Genomic DNA, 15690 nt, shown 5'->3' on the forward strand with positions numbered 1-15690 from the left:
TTATACTTCTGCGTAAAATCTACGCCGTTACTACGTACGTTGGTACGAATGTTGGTACGTGAAGACACAAATCTACGCCGAACCCTACGCCGTTGCCTGACGTGCACTTCTCGAAAAATTTAACTACACGTTGCAGCTACGCACGTCGCTCGGCCATGGCTTGGAAGCGTTGCATTTCCCCCGACTCATTTCCTGGTTCTCCTTCTCCATAAACAACATGAAATCAAGTAGAGAGTAAAATTTTCCTGCTACAGATTTCCTACCGTGGTCAGGAAGAACAGGGGAGACACTTTGTTTCTTTCACTATGACTCTATAGAGTCTGTACTCGCTCCAAAGCTAATCGCAGTCACTCTCTCACTTCTCCCTCGCTCTACCACACACTCCCCACACACACACAAACACACACACACACACACATGCCGGCTCGACGCACACACCAGCGCACACATCCCTTACATAGGCTATGGCGAAAGTTCTGTGTGGAGCCTCCGCAGAACCATAAAACAGACTTTACTGGAGAAAAAGGCAGCGACAAATGGCATAGTCTTGCACCTACTGTACAATCAGCAGACCAAGGCCATAAGGTCAAAGCTAAATCATCAGCTAAGTCACATTGTAGTCACATTGGATGACACTGTGTGATACTTGTGACTACCTTGTGTGTTAAAAAAAATTGGATATGCCCCAGAGGAATGGTGTATTGAGACCTGAGACAATCTTTTTATTATGTTGTAAGATTGGGTTTATGAAATTATTTTTTATTTACAGAAATTATTTAAAGTGTCCTTGAACAAGTTGTGTGAGGGTTTTCTGTAGCTGACCCTGAACTTTGACCTCCATGTAAAGAGGGCTACACTAATAAAAAATACAAAATATAGATCATGGCAGAAAGAGAAGGATGTTTTTTTTTTTTTTTTTACAATTCTTATTACTTCATCCTTAATAATTCTTATTAGTCAATTTCAATAATTGTCCCAGAATTCTTCTTGATGTCATTGATACATGATCACATCATGACAAATCAATGGGTTTGTATTGAAACACAATTCACTCTATTTTACCACTCAATCGATGGACACCTTGATCATATAGACAACAGAAAACCAATCATTATTAGGTGGCAGTTTAGAGAAATTCACATAGATCTTAGCAAAGTCCTTTTTTTCTGACCAGGCAGCTGAGGCACCAACACGCCACCAGAAACAGAAGAGGCAGTGTATTGTCACATGCAGTAAACACACCACCTTACCACCTACCCACCCACCCACTCACATAATCTGGTTTACACCAGCCAGCCCACGGTCTTCCCTCCTGTTTACCCTGCCAGAAAACAAATCAGATAGATAGGAGGAAATCACGCTTCATAAGGAAGTATGTGATATAATAAGGGGGTGTACGTGCAACGTAGGAAATAAAGGGCCTTTCTGTGTTGATTCATCACTGTGAAAGCTGGATAGATAATTGGGGAACTACGCAAGTACCACTCACAAAAGCCCCAGCATCACAGTGTGTATGCACAATATCACAACCTTGAGGCTCTTTCCCGTAGAAAGGCACTGTGTCAGTAACATGTGAATTTGACGTAAAATCCACATTCAGCACAGTAGACCGTCACTGCTGAATGAAAACAAGTATCAAAAAACCTTTAACAAATAAGAAAACAGAATGAAAGAACCATGTTTATTCATCACTGTGAAAGCCTTTAATCCTATAAGACCACACATTTAGCTAATATTAACTGTCTGAGTCATGAATCCTGATGTAGTCAATATTTGTAAATGACACACCATCTGTTCGGAGCCAATGAGCTGAGAGTCACTTAAGAAAGGCGTATTTAAAATATGCTTTTGCAAACAGTAGAAATATTTGTGCAGCTTTCATTTACTGGCTTATTTTACTTTCTTTTACAATACACAACCATTGCAGAGAAATGAAGCTTTGACTGGCTGCTGTTATGAATATTGCAGGTTTCATTATTGTTTGCATGTAAAGTTGTTGAGCTGTTAATATAAAGTCTAGACTATCTTGCACTAATCTACAAACTTTGCTAACAAAGCATCAGGGGCTGCCTGCAAATAAGGAAAAAAGAAGGGGAGTAAGACTGAAATCAAATTTTTCAGAAAATGCAGAAAACGACTTTTATTGAGATAAATTAATGTTTTGACTTGATTTGTTTGTCAGTGAACAATGAAGGCGTTTATGTTAAGGAGGGACAAAGTCCTTTTAAATTAGGAAATGGACAACATTAAATGAAGTTCCTCTCCTGTTCAGCAAATATGATGATATCTAATTTCTAACAAAATATGTTTCCTGCCAGTTACACATCTGGGAAACCAGGCATCTGTTTGCTTTAGAAAATGTAGATAGATAGCATGTATGTCTCTGCAAGAAGAGAAAGTGAGATGTCCTTTGCTTAGAATTCCCTATTATCTGTTGCAAAATGAATGTTTTGTCAGTGTGATCCTTATTATCAGCTGCTGGTGTAAACACTCTGACCTTGGGAGGCTGAAAACACCTTGGCCTGGAAAAACGAGGCTATGACGCACAGGCAGCTGCAGCTATGCACGATACAGCACAGGTGTGTAGGAATGCTTGTGAAGCAGTAAAACAAAGTACATCACATTGCCCTTACAGTACAATTATGGAATACAAATGTTTGGCTAAATTTAACACGGTATACACATGAAAAATACAGTAAAGCATTAAGTCATGGCAGCATACAATGGCAATGTGAATGCCAAATAAATACTAAAAACTTTTAACTTCAGGCATTTTCACTTTGTTGATACATACCATACAAAATAAAAAAAAATCTATGTCTGAAGTGAATTACACAGGAATCACTATGCAGGAGACGCAATCCCACAAATTCCACATTTTGTGGAATTTCCAGATCTGATAGAGAGATAGATAGCTTTTTGTGTCCTGGCATGAGAGCATCCTTGTTTTGCATGAGTGATGCATCACATGGGAAAAAGTGCCACAAATAAAATTGTCAAGGCAAACAGACCATCATGGCAGAACAAAATAGGAATATGTTAATCATGGATTTTCAGTGTTTGGGTGTTTATCCACAATTCAGAAGAAGAACATATTTCTGTAATTGTCTGTCAAGCTTCAGGTTGGCTGATGAGCGGACTCAATAAAGGGACCAAGCTATTTAAGTCTTTTATTGGTTTCATTACATCTGTCACAGATTCAAGATTTAAAGAACATGTGTGTCTCATCATACATTTTAGTACCTTAGCACTATTTCCATTATTTGTCACTTATATAACGCATTTTGTTCCGAGTCAAGATACTCCATCATTTCACAAAATGACAACCCTGAAACCAATTGAGTCCCTTTACAAACAGACACTAAAAACACTAGACCTAAAGACCAATAGCTATCACCACATAGTAAAAAATACTTTTATACTTTTATCTTACTCTTTATTTAATTTAGATAGTTCAAACATTTTCCAGATGCTTGCCTTACCTTTAAGGTTTTACAGGGCTTGCAACTCCTACACTACGTCAGTTCATAATGCAGAAGGATAGTAGTTGCAGGGCAACAAGGGCACGGAATGTGTGAAAATTCTGTGTGGCCATCACGGAAAATAATGCCAATGTAAAGTCAATGAGACGATGACGTAGCGAGTAGTATGAAAAGCCCGAAAATCCACATAGGGAGGTTGGTTGGGGTGGTGGATGGGTCAAACACAGGACTTTCACCCAGGAGACCGGTCTTTCACCCCACGTGTCACGTTTCCTAAACCCAACCGTAACCGTCCCATTCTTCTTTTCCTAAACCCAACCATTCTTCCGGCCCATCACGGATTTCTTTTTTCACTGATTTCTGTGAGATCAGGTTGTACTGAAATGTTGATCAATGTGCACCATCCCATCACTTTTTTAAATTTGCATCTTTTATACATACAGTATATTATTGGTTTTAAGAGCTCATTAATAAAATGTATTGTATTATTTATCATTATTTTAAGTGCTATCATATGTACACACATTTTGGTACAGCAAGGTTTGAAACTGATATTTTAAATCCTTGAATCGGTGAATTAAACATCTGTTTAGCGGCTGTAACTGTCATCTTCTGTTTCTGTGGGCTGTCTGTGGGGTCAAAAAGGTCAGTGCATCACCAAGGATTCACCCCGGCAACAGCCAATTTCATTCAATGAGGCCAGTGAAGGGGGGAGCACCTTACTCCCTAACCCAATAATATCATCTTACCTGTAACACTGGGACATTGTCTGTGGCCATCTCTGAGCCGCCCACTTTGGAAATCATTTATTATGTGGTAATATAATGGGCAATTTCACACTTCAGAGGGATGTTCACATATTCAGGGTCATGCCTGTCTGGCACCCAGACTGATCTGGGGGATTAGAGTCTTAACCGTGTCATGTGTATAAAAAAACCTAACCCGATGTGTTTTGTTTGTGATCTTTATGCGTGAGCTGCCAGAGGCTCAGGTGTAACACACACAGTCCTGAACTCAAAGGGTGTTGGGTTTCTACCCAGCAGGGTCTGGCTGGCCTCTTCCAGCTACTGTTACCAGGCTACACTCATCACTAATTCATCTGCGCTCTTCACCCCAAAGCTCTGGGTGGCTATTTGTTGGTTGGTCGGCTAAGCGGGGGGAAGGACAGAGTTTCTCACTTTGCCAGAGCAGTGCACCACTAGGGCTCCCAGACAAGGCCCTTACCTGAGCTGGGGCCCTATGCAGAACGGGGAGGCTTTGAGCCCGCAGGACAAAGCAGCAGGGGCTGAGGCCATGGAGGAGCAGAAGGCCCAGAACCAGAGCCAGAATCAGGGGAGTGTGGCGCCTACAGCGCCTCCGCTTCCTCCACCTTCACCACCACCATCAGGGCCACCAGAATACCTGAGACCTAAGCTCATCTTCCACACCCAGCTGGCTCATGGGAGTCCCACAGGCCGCATCCACGGATTCACCAACGTCAAGGAGCTGTATGCCAAGATCGCTGAAGTGTTCAACATCTCGCCCTCAGAGGTACAGAACAAACCAAGCTATGCATGTAAACATGATTAGGCTCATTAGTGGCATTTCCAGTTTTGTGAGAAATGACACACTGTTACGATACACTCAAGATAATAAAATGGTGTTATTCCTTTCTTGCATTTCTGCTCTGGCAGGCAAGTTGCAAATAGGTATTAGGTTTCCTTTCTAGGCTATTTTCCATGATGCACTATTGAAGATCTTTTGGTCTCACTACTGTCAGTAGTCAGACTTTGTTGTCTGCACCTTGACCAGGATCAATAATGGAAACAAATAACCAGATAATGTTATGTGTAGTACATACAACACAACAAGATAGGCCTATAGTAAGGGAAGTGACTTTAGAGCAAAACAAAACCAGGTGACGAAAATTTTGCTTTGAAAGTTATTCACACTACAAACTTGGGGATAAGATATAGGTGCTCAGTTACATTGATGCAAATATCATCAACATTTCAACCTATTTTTAACAATCAGTGTATTACAGTAGCTCTTTTGCCTAATTAATTAAAAATAATCGGACAGATGATTATCAGCATGACGTCCAGCAGTGCTACATTTCAGCTCAAACAGAAACCAAGCTAAAATGGTCAAATACACAGTGATTAAGTGTAAAAGCAGCAGAGGCAGAGGTAGTCCCTATGGGTGAAGCTCCAAAAACGCTTGGTCCTACATTTCCCATGATGTAAATATTAGAAACTTTTCATTGGACCCTTCTTGCCTTGTGAATGCCCACACCTTTCAAACTCAGTTTGAAACACAGGTTTTCTTTTATGTTGTTGTGGCGTCCAAGCCCAACCCAAGATAATCTCCCGATAACATAGCAAGGCTTTTTTTTCTCGGACTTGACAAAGCTCCTCCAGAGCCACATAAGACATTAGAAAACAACTGTTTTTACAGTCTGACTAGTACTCCACATGACTAGTATGCTGATCTTTTGTGTGTAAAAATGGAGTTCACTTTTAAAACACTCCAAGAAGTAACATTACCCTAAAAATCTAAATACTGTGTTCAGTGAAGCTGTAACAAGTGACTGAACTGTCTGTGTTTTAGAGACATTAAATAGTAAATTAAAGGGATATCATATTTCCAAAATGGTTATACAACATTATAGGACTAAACAGTTCATTCATAGCACTGCATGGGGATTAAATGTGTGGTAGGTTATGCAGTCAAGTTACAGCAGGAAGCTGCTCACAAGGTCAGAATCCTTGAGAAGGAGTCTAATAACTAAACCTTTAGCAGGTCGGGGCTGGCCAAACCATGCATGCAGCCTGATACTCTCAATGCTAACACAATCAAAGGCCACAGACAGATGTCACTGAAAGACTTATCAATGGCTACACTTAATTTTTGTATTTTGTACAGGCATTTAGATGACATTTATCCAGACAAGCTGGAAGTAGATGGAACAGTAGAGTGATCAAAGAATGTGTGGGACAAAACTAGCAGGACTTTATGTGTAAGCAACCGATTTTCTGTCTTGTGCACGTGCATGTTTTGTCTGTAGAAATTGGTTTACTTAACTAAGCTGTGGTTGTTTATGCAGTTCAACATTATACTACAAGGATACACTGTAAAAATAGTGTCATCTTTTAAAAAAAAAAATTTAATTAAGGATAACGGTGGCGGAATGCTGCTGTTCTGCATGGTTCTCCAGTATTTTATGGCAACAGGGCAATTAACATTCAACTAATCTAATACTTATCAGTATTATGAAGGCCACCATGCATGAAGGCTTTCCTATCAATGTACTTGTTGGATATCAATGACTGGAGATGAAGGAATATGGGCATTTCATAAGAGCCAATCTTATTGTTCAGTTGTGTGCAGTCTGCGTGGCGTTTGTATGTTGTAACTCTCCAATGCGTTCTCATAAATGGGTTTGTATGATATCGTACGAAAACATATGCATAAGACACTCTTGTCCAAATTTTATTAGACACTCTAAATTCCTGTGAATGTGTTTGTCTTCTTATATGTAAGCCATGTGGTAGCTTGGCAACCTGTCCAGGGTAAACTCTGCCAAGTGTATGCTGGGATAATCTCCAGTGGTCCTGAAAGAATAAGCAGTTTAAATAACAGTCGGATAGATTACCACTAATCGTAAACAATGCATTGTTGGAGCCTTACATTGTAAGAAATACATAATAATAAATTCTAAAAATTAATCTTTTAAATCTTGAGACTTTGAAGTTTTTGTCAGATGTTGCTTTAAAGGTCCAATGTGTAGGAATTTCTCCCATCTAGCGTTGAGATCATATATCGCAATCAACTCTCTTGCACCACGCAGTTCAAAGTACGTATTACAGCTACGGTAGCCTTCACGCTGCAAAATGCCGGGCTCTTGCTCTTTTCAATATCCTTTTTCTTTTTCTGGGTGAAGAAGAAGTTTGTTTGTCTGTTCCTGAAATTTGGATTTTGAATACGTGTGCTCCTCCATGTTTCCTTCTTCAAACTTGCCGGGGCCGGGAAGCGACTATACCCATTAGCAGCATTAGCAGCACCTGTGAGTTTATCATGTCCTGTATGTCCCTTACCGGCTAACGTAGTTCAAGATGGCGCATGAATATGGAGCGTCTACCCCAGTTCATGCGAATGCAAATGTAAAATTTCAAGCCATAAGGAATACTTGGAATTGATGGTGGAGGTAAATATTCATGAAAAAGGACAAGTTTGTGAACGAGCAACACAGATTTTGATGATGAACAACTAAACACGTTACACACTGGACCTTTAAAAAACCCCTGATATTTCTAGTGCAGAAGACTAGAATGATTAATAAATAATTAATAACATTAATAACACACCTATTTTGGTCTTGCATGATTTGTTGTTTAATCAAGACATTAATAAGTATTTTACCAATAATTGAATGGTTTTGTCAGACATTCAAATAATAGTTGATTTAACGGCCTGAATTTCTTGAACCTTGAACTGCAGTCAGAATTCACGATACAAGACTTTCTATAGGAAATAGCAGGCAACTAGATGGTGATAGTGAGAGCAGTTCCCTTGACCTCCTCGGCACTGAACAGCAGCAGCATAAAGTTACAGCACAGCCAGATGCCAAAGAAAACCTTGGACTGCAAGCAGACTGTTCCACTTGCCAAGAGAACTACTATGAGCAATATCTAACAGGAACGGCTCCAAGTGAGATAACAGCTCACTCAGGTTATCTTCAATTTCCGTCATGGATTATGAAGTCAAAGTTGAACTTCAACCTCAGGCTTCAGAATATCAAACAAATAAACAAAAAAGAATTTGCAAAAACTAAAGTTATTTCAAAAACAAACTATGTAAACTATAAATAAACTTTATAAAGCGCAGCCTGGAGAGTGTCATGTGTTGTGCCAATGTTTGCTCAAATACATGGCTGATAAATGGTGTAATCCTGAGAGTTAGTTACATTTGATAACATCTATATGTTTTGGAAAAAAGAATTTACAGTATCTTACTATCAGCCATTTATCATTTTCAATCAATAATTCAGCAACAAACCTTTGAAAACAAGCAGCCCTCAAACAAACAGAAACATGCTTAATCAAACAGTATGTGTGCTGTGATTGACTCAAACATTGATCTTAACATATAGAGAGGCTCTTAATGAGTTGTCACATTTATGACTCATACAAAATGGCCACAATAGCTAAATCAAATTGTTGACTCTACTGCCCTCTGCTGCTTAATCTCTATACAGTAACAGCTAAAGGAATTCTGATAGAGGAAGAAATGAAGAAAAAAAAAACACCTAGGAATGCCACAGAAACTAAACTATCACATGTATTGTAAATAGGTAGGGAATTATTTTTTTCCAAAACATTTTTTTTTATTAAAAGTAATTTGCTAGGGATGTCCATATCTACACTACTACATGCACTTGTTTAAACCTAAAGTAGATTGAAGTTGTAGTTAGTCTTGGGCAATGTTACTGACATTATTTAAAAATTAACAATAGTATACTTTTTCTAATTGAATAATGTGCTCTCAAATATTTAGGGGCCACTTTAAAATGGTAAATGTAATAGTATTACATTATTATATTTCTAAATGGAAAACTTGGTGGAGTCTTAATCTTGTTTACTACAGAGTGTGGACATCGTATCATAAAAATAAAATATAATATGTGTTTCACTTTTGCATAGGTGGATTCTGCTAAGTAACTAACAGAAACAACTAACATTTTGGTCCATTTCCTCGAATTAGATCCTGTTCTGCACCCTCAACTCTCATAAAGTGGACATGCAGAAGCTACTGGGTGGTCAGATTGGACTGGAAGACTTCATCTTCGCTCACGTCAGAGGGGAGACCAAGGAGGTTGAGGTGACGAAGACGGAAGACGCATTGGGCCTCACTATCACAGACAATGGAGCTGGATATGCTTTCATCAAGGTAAACAAGTGGCAGAGCTAAACAGTCTGGGCACTGTCATCTCAATTTGTAGAAGGCTCCAAACTGGGAATCTCAACACGTGATTTCAATTTGTTTCTTTCAGAGGATAAAGGAAGGCAGCACTATAGACCAGCTGAAGACAGTATGTGTTGGTGACCACATCGAGGCCATCAATGACCAGAGCATTGTAGGCTGTCGACACTACGAGGTGGCAAAGATGCTAAAAGAGCAACCAAGAGGCATCCCCTTCACTCTCCGCCTGGTAGGGCCCAAAAAAGCCTTTGGTGAGTGGAAAATGTATCTAGATGACTGGGCTTCACTGTCATGTTCAGAACAGATGAAGATTGAGAATTCTAGACATGCACTCCTAAATCAGTTGGCAGTTGAAAGCAAACATTCAGATGGGGTTCACCTTGTAGTACATTTCTGCAAAGAAAAAAAAATACAAAGGCTTTAATCTAATATGGCCTGACGCTAAATATTGCTTACCTGTATGAGTTGACACTGGGTCTGTGCACTGATACCATTAACACTCAATAGTTTCTGCACACATCTGACTTTGTAATCACTTGCCTTCCACGGTATAAATCCATTCCTGATTAAATAATGGGATGAAAAGGCTCAATACCAAGAGCAAAGTTTTTGCCAGGAAGTGAAAACATAGAATAAACGCATGAAAAATTACTATTATTGCCATCTAAAGCTCTCACAAAGCAGAATTGTGTGTTGGCCATGATTATTCAAACTGACACTAAATATCATCAGCGCCAAAAGCTCCCCCGGAGGTGTCTTATGATCGGACTGTCCATGCACGATCTAGCACCAACAGATGATTTCTCCTAATAAGGCCACATTCTATTGTCCCCAGACTCTGCTCTCCTCAGTTAGTCCGAGTGGTTGATGGATTTCAGCCTTCTCTGGTACTTTTCCATATATCATCAGCCAAACAGGAAAAGGAGATAGAAACATTGAATAGATTACTGACTAGCTGCCAATGAGCCTGGAAAAGTTGTTGAACTGAGCAGCTACAAATAATTGACCAGTATTACAGTTCTCATTCCTTAGCCCGAAGAATCTTATGTGACAGTAGATGGTCTAAAGTAGCTCTGCAGGGAAAAGTATGGCTATGTTAGAAGAGATCTGAATAAATAAACTTTGAAAAACTCTTAGCAAAACATAGAAACAAAATACATTTCTTTGGTTGTCAGTTCTTGTTTACAGACTGAGTCTTTAATATTACAGAGAAATTGAAGTACTTTGTTAATTGTTTTTGAGAAAAATTAAATATGCAGAGCATAGCTAATCACCTCTTTAAAGTCAGTTACTGAAATAAGTTTTCATTCTCAATCATGTACCGAGACAAAATTGAAAAGGCTTGAGGTATTTTTCATCAGCCACAGGAAAAAACGAGGCTCTTCAAAAAGTAGATACTGCACAGTAATGAATTTCAAGTTTTTTTTTTCTTAGTTTACAATTCATCTCCAGGCATAAGACATGCAACACAAGAAATCAAGCACACCTTTTATAGGAATACAGAAACAACCTCCTGGAAGCTTAGTCTACAATTAAACAGGAGTAGCAGTTTTGTATCTGGTATGACACATCCCCTCAGAGTCATTTCGCTGTATAAACCTGCCATTCATAATTTTAATGGGTGTGAAGTAAATCTCTCAATAATTGAAACACACACGCAATGGCTGGCTGCCAAATCTGCATATGATGGATTCAATTTCATGTGTAAAATGATTTATTACACTAATTACAATCCTGAATGTAACAGAATGTAGGGCTCTTTTTGGCCCTAAATATCAGAAATATTATAGAGAGAGGATACATGGCGCGCAGAGTGCTAGCAACATAATTGTTAACACAAACAAAGTTATTAGGCTTGTCAGTTAGGGAACATGGTACACATTAACTCTATTACACAACTATTCCTTTACTGTAACTTTGGAGACATCGTAATAATAAAAAGGCATGAACACGACTGGCTTTGACACTGTTCTTTTTGTAGGTGGGACACAACATCACAACAAACTACACACTGAAATTTGATTTGAAATGTCTTGCCAACAGGCAGCATGCCTCTTTAAAATGACTTCTCATTTTATCATACACCAAGTTATTAAAACAATATTTCATGTCTTATGATAAGAGACAAGAAATGCACATCCGAACAACAGTATGTGAATTATTGTTTGTTGCTTTGGTCTTTGTCTATCCTCGGAGAAATGTACTGTGTAGGAAAGACTTGATAGAAGCAGAACATTGTGGTTAGCAGTAAGAGCCACAATGGTCACACAGGAAAGAGTGCCACCTGCAGAAACAATGTTGAAAAGGACAGATGACCACTGTGACGATGTCACAAATAAAAATTCCACAGATTATCTCTTTAATTTGATTAATTTAATTAATAAGTTATCCTGTTTGTGTGTGTGTGTGTGTGTGTGTGTGTGTGTGTGTGTGTGTCTGTGTGTGTGTGTGTGTGGTCAGACATGATCGGAATGAGGACGAGAGCGCCAAAATCTACCGAGGGCAAGATGGTAAACGGGAGGGAGACGCTGCGTCTTCGCTCCAAGGGTGCTGCTACAGTTCAAGAAGTGGTGAGTTTCACACGCTCTACTGGACAATGACCGCTTAACTACTATCAGTGTCATGAGAGTTGACAGAAATTCATGCTGTCTTTTTCGGTAGGTAAATATTATCTTAAAAACGAAAACTGAAATTAATGTTAGAACCATGTTATATACCATGCACAATTGTTTTAGTTTAGTATAATTTTGTATTTATTTTCAGTTTCCAAATGCTATTTTTCCACTATTTACTTCAATTTTAGTTATAGTTTCAGTTTTAGTAATAACCCTGACCTGAACTGAACAACAGTCCCAGTTGACTCTGATCACAAATCAACACACAGTCACAAAATATCCATTATTCCTTATAGAACAATGTCTCCATCAGCTTCGCCGGAAGTGACCTCTGTAAACTAAATTATTCTGACTTCCTACACGTCCGTGCAGGATGTTTCACATCACACTGAACTATGATGCGAATCCTCTGAGAAAATTTGGAGGCTGAAAAGGTTACCTGGGGTAAACTCAAGAAGGAACAAATAGAACCAGCAGTGAAGACCTACCAGCAATACTCAATGTCATCTATAAACTTTGATAAATTTATATATAACACAAAGATAAGTGATAAACAATAGCCCTAGATATGCTTGGCTCTTACATGTTTTGGCATGAGAAGGTACGCTTTGTATCACCATATCTAGAGTGTGAACACCATGAAATCCACTAACACCTCTGTATTTTCCTGTCTGCTCTGCCAGCAGAATGAGTTTGATGAACGTGCCATGAAGAAAGTGGACGACCTGCTGGAGAGCTACATGGGCATCAGAGATCTGGAGCTCGGTAAGACCACCCACATAACACTCGGGTCCTTAAAATACACAGCACATTTGAGGCCATGTTTGGATGTAAGAACAAGTTCATACTCAGATCCAGAAGTCAGTGGGGTTTACTGTGGGCTGTAAAAGACTGCCAAACTGCCTCACTCACGGCCTCTCTGGTATGCTGAGAAAGGCCAGTCCAATTTAGCCCGGCGTCGGATTAAAGCATATCCTTTACATAATGGTTAGTACATGGTACATAATGGTCCTTGGATTAATCAGGAATCTGAGTGGGACACATACTTAACATTTTCTTTTTTTAAGATTATTTTTTTGGGGCTTTTCCACCTTTAATTGATAGGACAGCTAGGTGAGAAAGAGGGGGAAGACATGCAGGAATTCGTCACAGGTTGGACTCGAACCCTGGACCTTTACGTCGAGGCATAAGCCTCTCAGTATACGTGCGCCTGCTCTACCCATTGAACCAACCCGGCCACATACCTAACATTTTCAATGATAGTAGTTTGCCCTTTCCCAGACTTCCAAGGTCAGTGGCCTGTTTTTCAAATGGGCGTTTGGCTCTTGAGACCTCATTTAAAAAAAAAAGTCTAGTTAACAAAAAATAATTGTGAGAAAGGCACTTGAAAAAATATGATTTACTCTCAAAGCCAGTTTAGAGAAACAAGATATCAAATTTCTGTTGTTGACCTAGTGCAACAACATTCATCTAGATATACTCTATCACATATATCATACATGCCGTCCTTTTATTCAGATAACTTCAGGTTTAGAGAAACAAACTATTTTTCAGTTCCTGTTGTTCAGATTTAAACAGTCTGGCAGTGCATTTAACGTGGGGATTACAGTACACTCAATTTTGCCTGCTGGTTAACTGATTCGGTTTGCTATGTAATTTGAACATCAAAATAACTATTACCATCTTATTACTGTGGTGTAATGTAAAGTGCTACCAAGAATATAATATTAGCTATGTCTAAATACATTTTTGATGCCTTACCAGTATTTGGCGGTAGTTAGTTAAATCTGGATTGATTAAAATCTGTCCCGTCCCTTCTTTTCTGCAGCAACCACCATCGTGGAAGCAGGTAAAGACAAGAAGAACCCTGATGACTTTGCAGAGGCCTTGGACTCAGTTCTGGGAGATTTTGCTTTCCCTGATGTGTTTTTATTTGATGTATGGGGAGCTATTGGAGATGTCAAGAATGGTAAAATGTAGAGTAATTTACTGTACACACAACAGCAAGATAAAGAGAGAGCTGGGGAAAAAAAGGAATGTGTAGAAGCTTTAACTTGTAATCACTTTAATTAAAACCATGCCAGGGACTGCAATTAATTAAACCATGTCCCTTTGAATAGTCAAATTACAATAATCTGCCCATAAACTCTTAATATTGTCCTGAAGTTTGACAAATCTTTACAATAAACACAAAATACAGAAAATTGCAGTGTAGTTTTTAAATACATTTGTACTGAAAGACTCAAGGATGAAATGAACCTTTATTATATAGGAATTTAGCTGATGATCTTGTTCAGGAAAACAGTAACAGTCAAATTAGCTAGTTCACAAAAACAAAATCTCTTTTGATTATAGAAAAGAGTATACAAAATATTTGTATGGTTCCCTTCCTGTATAGACCATTATGTAAAGGATATGCTAACAATCTGTCAGGAAACACAAGGGGACAATCAGCAAGCCATCTAGGAATCAAGGAAGTTAGATAAGCTACGTAAACCTGTTTCCTCTGGAAAAACAGGGGAAGGAACAAGGAGACATTTTTGGGTCATCCCAAAGTCTGAATGTATTGGTCTACTTTTCCGTTACCAATAATCTATGCAAGCTAGTGTAAGTTATAATATGTTTGCACAGGTTGCATTATATTTATATAGAACTGGTTTACTCTTTTCAATTACCAACTGTCCCCAGTGCAATTAAAACTTCAAAAAAGAAATTGCAATTTAAATATTCTAAGTGACTGATATGACCTATCTGTTTTAAGACAAATTTGTCATCTGAAAATGTAATCATATGATAATTAATATCACAGGGATATTCTCCAGATGTATGGCCCTGCTCTGCAAATCACATTTTCATACATTATCATTACTGTCAAACAGGAACCAAGCCCAAAATTCCCATGACAAAACAAAAAAAGAAGACAAACAAAGCTATCTTGTGTGCATACAAACCATTTCCTTGGGGTTCCCTGCAGCGATTGTTGCCTGAACGAAATGAAGGTCTTTGTGCCCCACTAATATTAAAATACCTTTGTATCACATATTCACTTGCTTCCCGCTTTTGCTATAAGTTCACAGGAAATGTTTCTGGTTTGATTCAAAGAGAGAATGTAAATATACTTGACCAGTTTGTTGCCGTCTTTATACTTCAGTACCACTTAGTTTAAATGTGCTGCTCTCTCTGTCTGTCTCTGCATTGGAGAGTATTTACTGTAAAATAAACCAAAACAAAAAAGAAACATCAAACTACAGGTTGGAATTTAAAAGTTTCATGTTTTCTGGCTTATCAAACAATTTAAACAAAGTATTAAAGTCATATTTGTTGCATACATGTAAGCAAGTAAACACTGAACTGCCAAATTTCAAAATGCAGTTTGACTCGACTTCATTCATTCTGGCTACACTGTTTCAGCTACATTAGTATTTGTCTAATAGCGATGTTTTCTTTTAACTCTTTGTATATGATTGCACCTCTTAATGAAGACCTGAAAATGTATGGCACATTTCACATGTTTAAATTGTTAGTAAAATGGTTGAAATCATAGTTGTCAAGCCTTTGTGTGTTTAACAGAAAAGCCCATTTAAAAGATGTTTTATTTTCTGCATTTTACTAATGCTTTATTTGTAGTTACA

General features: G+C 38.5%; 1 protein-coding gene across 1 annotated transcript; it reads left to right on the top strand.

The window, feature by feature from the left end:
* Positions 1-4721: 4721 nt before the first annotated feature.
* Positions 4722-15596, top strand: gipc3 (GIPC PDZ domain containing family, member 3). Its single transcript, XM_028587745.1, has 6 exons — positions 4722-5012; positions 9225-9410; positions 9514-9694; positions 11904-12013; positions 12742-12823; positions 13887-15596. The coding sequence occupies exons 1-6, from the start codon at positions 4722-4724 to the stop codon at positions 14036-14038; spliced, it is 1002 nt and encodes a 333-aa protein (XP_028443546.1). The 3' UTR covers positions 14039-15596.
* Positions 15597-15690: the final 94 nt, after the last annotated feature.

This window comes from Perca flavescens, chromosome 9, assembly GCF_004354835.1.
Source record: "Perca flavescens isolate YP-PL-M2 chromosome 9, PFLA_1.0, whole genome shotgun sequence".
Taxonomy (NCBI): Eukaryota; Metazoa; Chordata; class Actinopteri; order Perciformes; family Percidae; genus Perca; species Perca flavescens.

Bases quoted from the DNA above. Each gene is read 5' to 3' on its own strand.
- gipc3 (XM_028587745.1), top strand. From the start codon at position 4,722: ATGCAGAACGGGGAGGCTTTGAGCCCGCAGGACAAAGCAGCAGGGGCT. The intron at 5,013-9,224 runs GTACAGAACAAA...TCCTCGAATTAG, and splicing joins TCAACATCTCGCCCTCAGAG to ATCCTGTTCTGCACCCTCAA. The intron at 12,824-13,886 runs GTAAGACCACCC...TCTTTTCTGCAG, and splicing joins CATCAGAGATCTGGAGCTCG to CAACCACCATCGTGGAAGCA.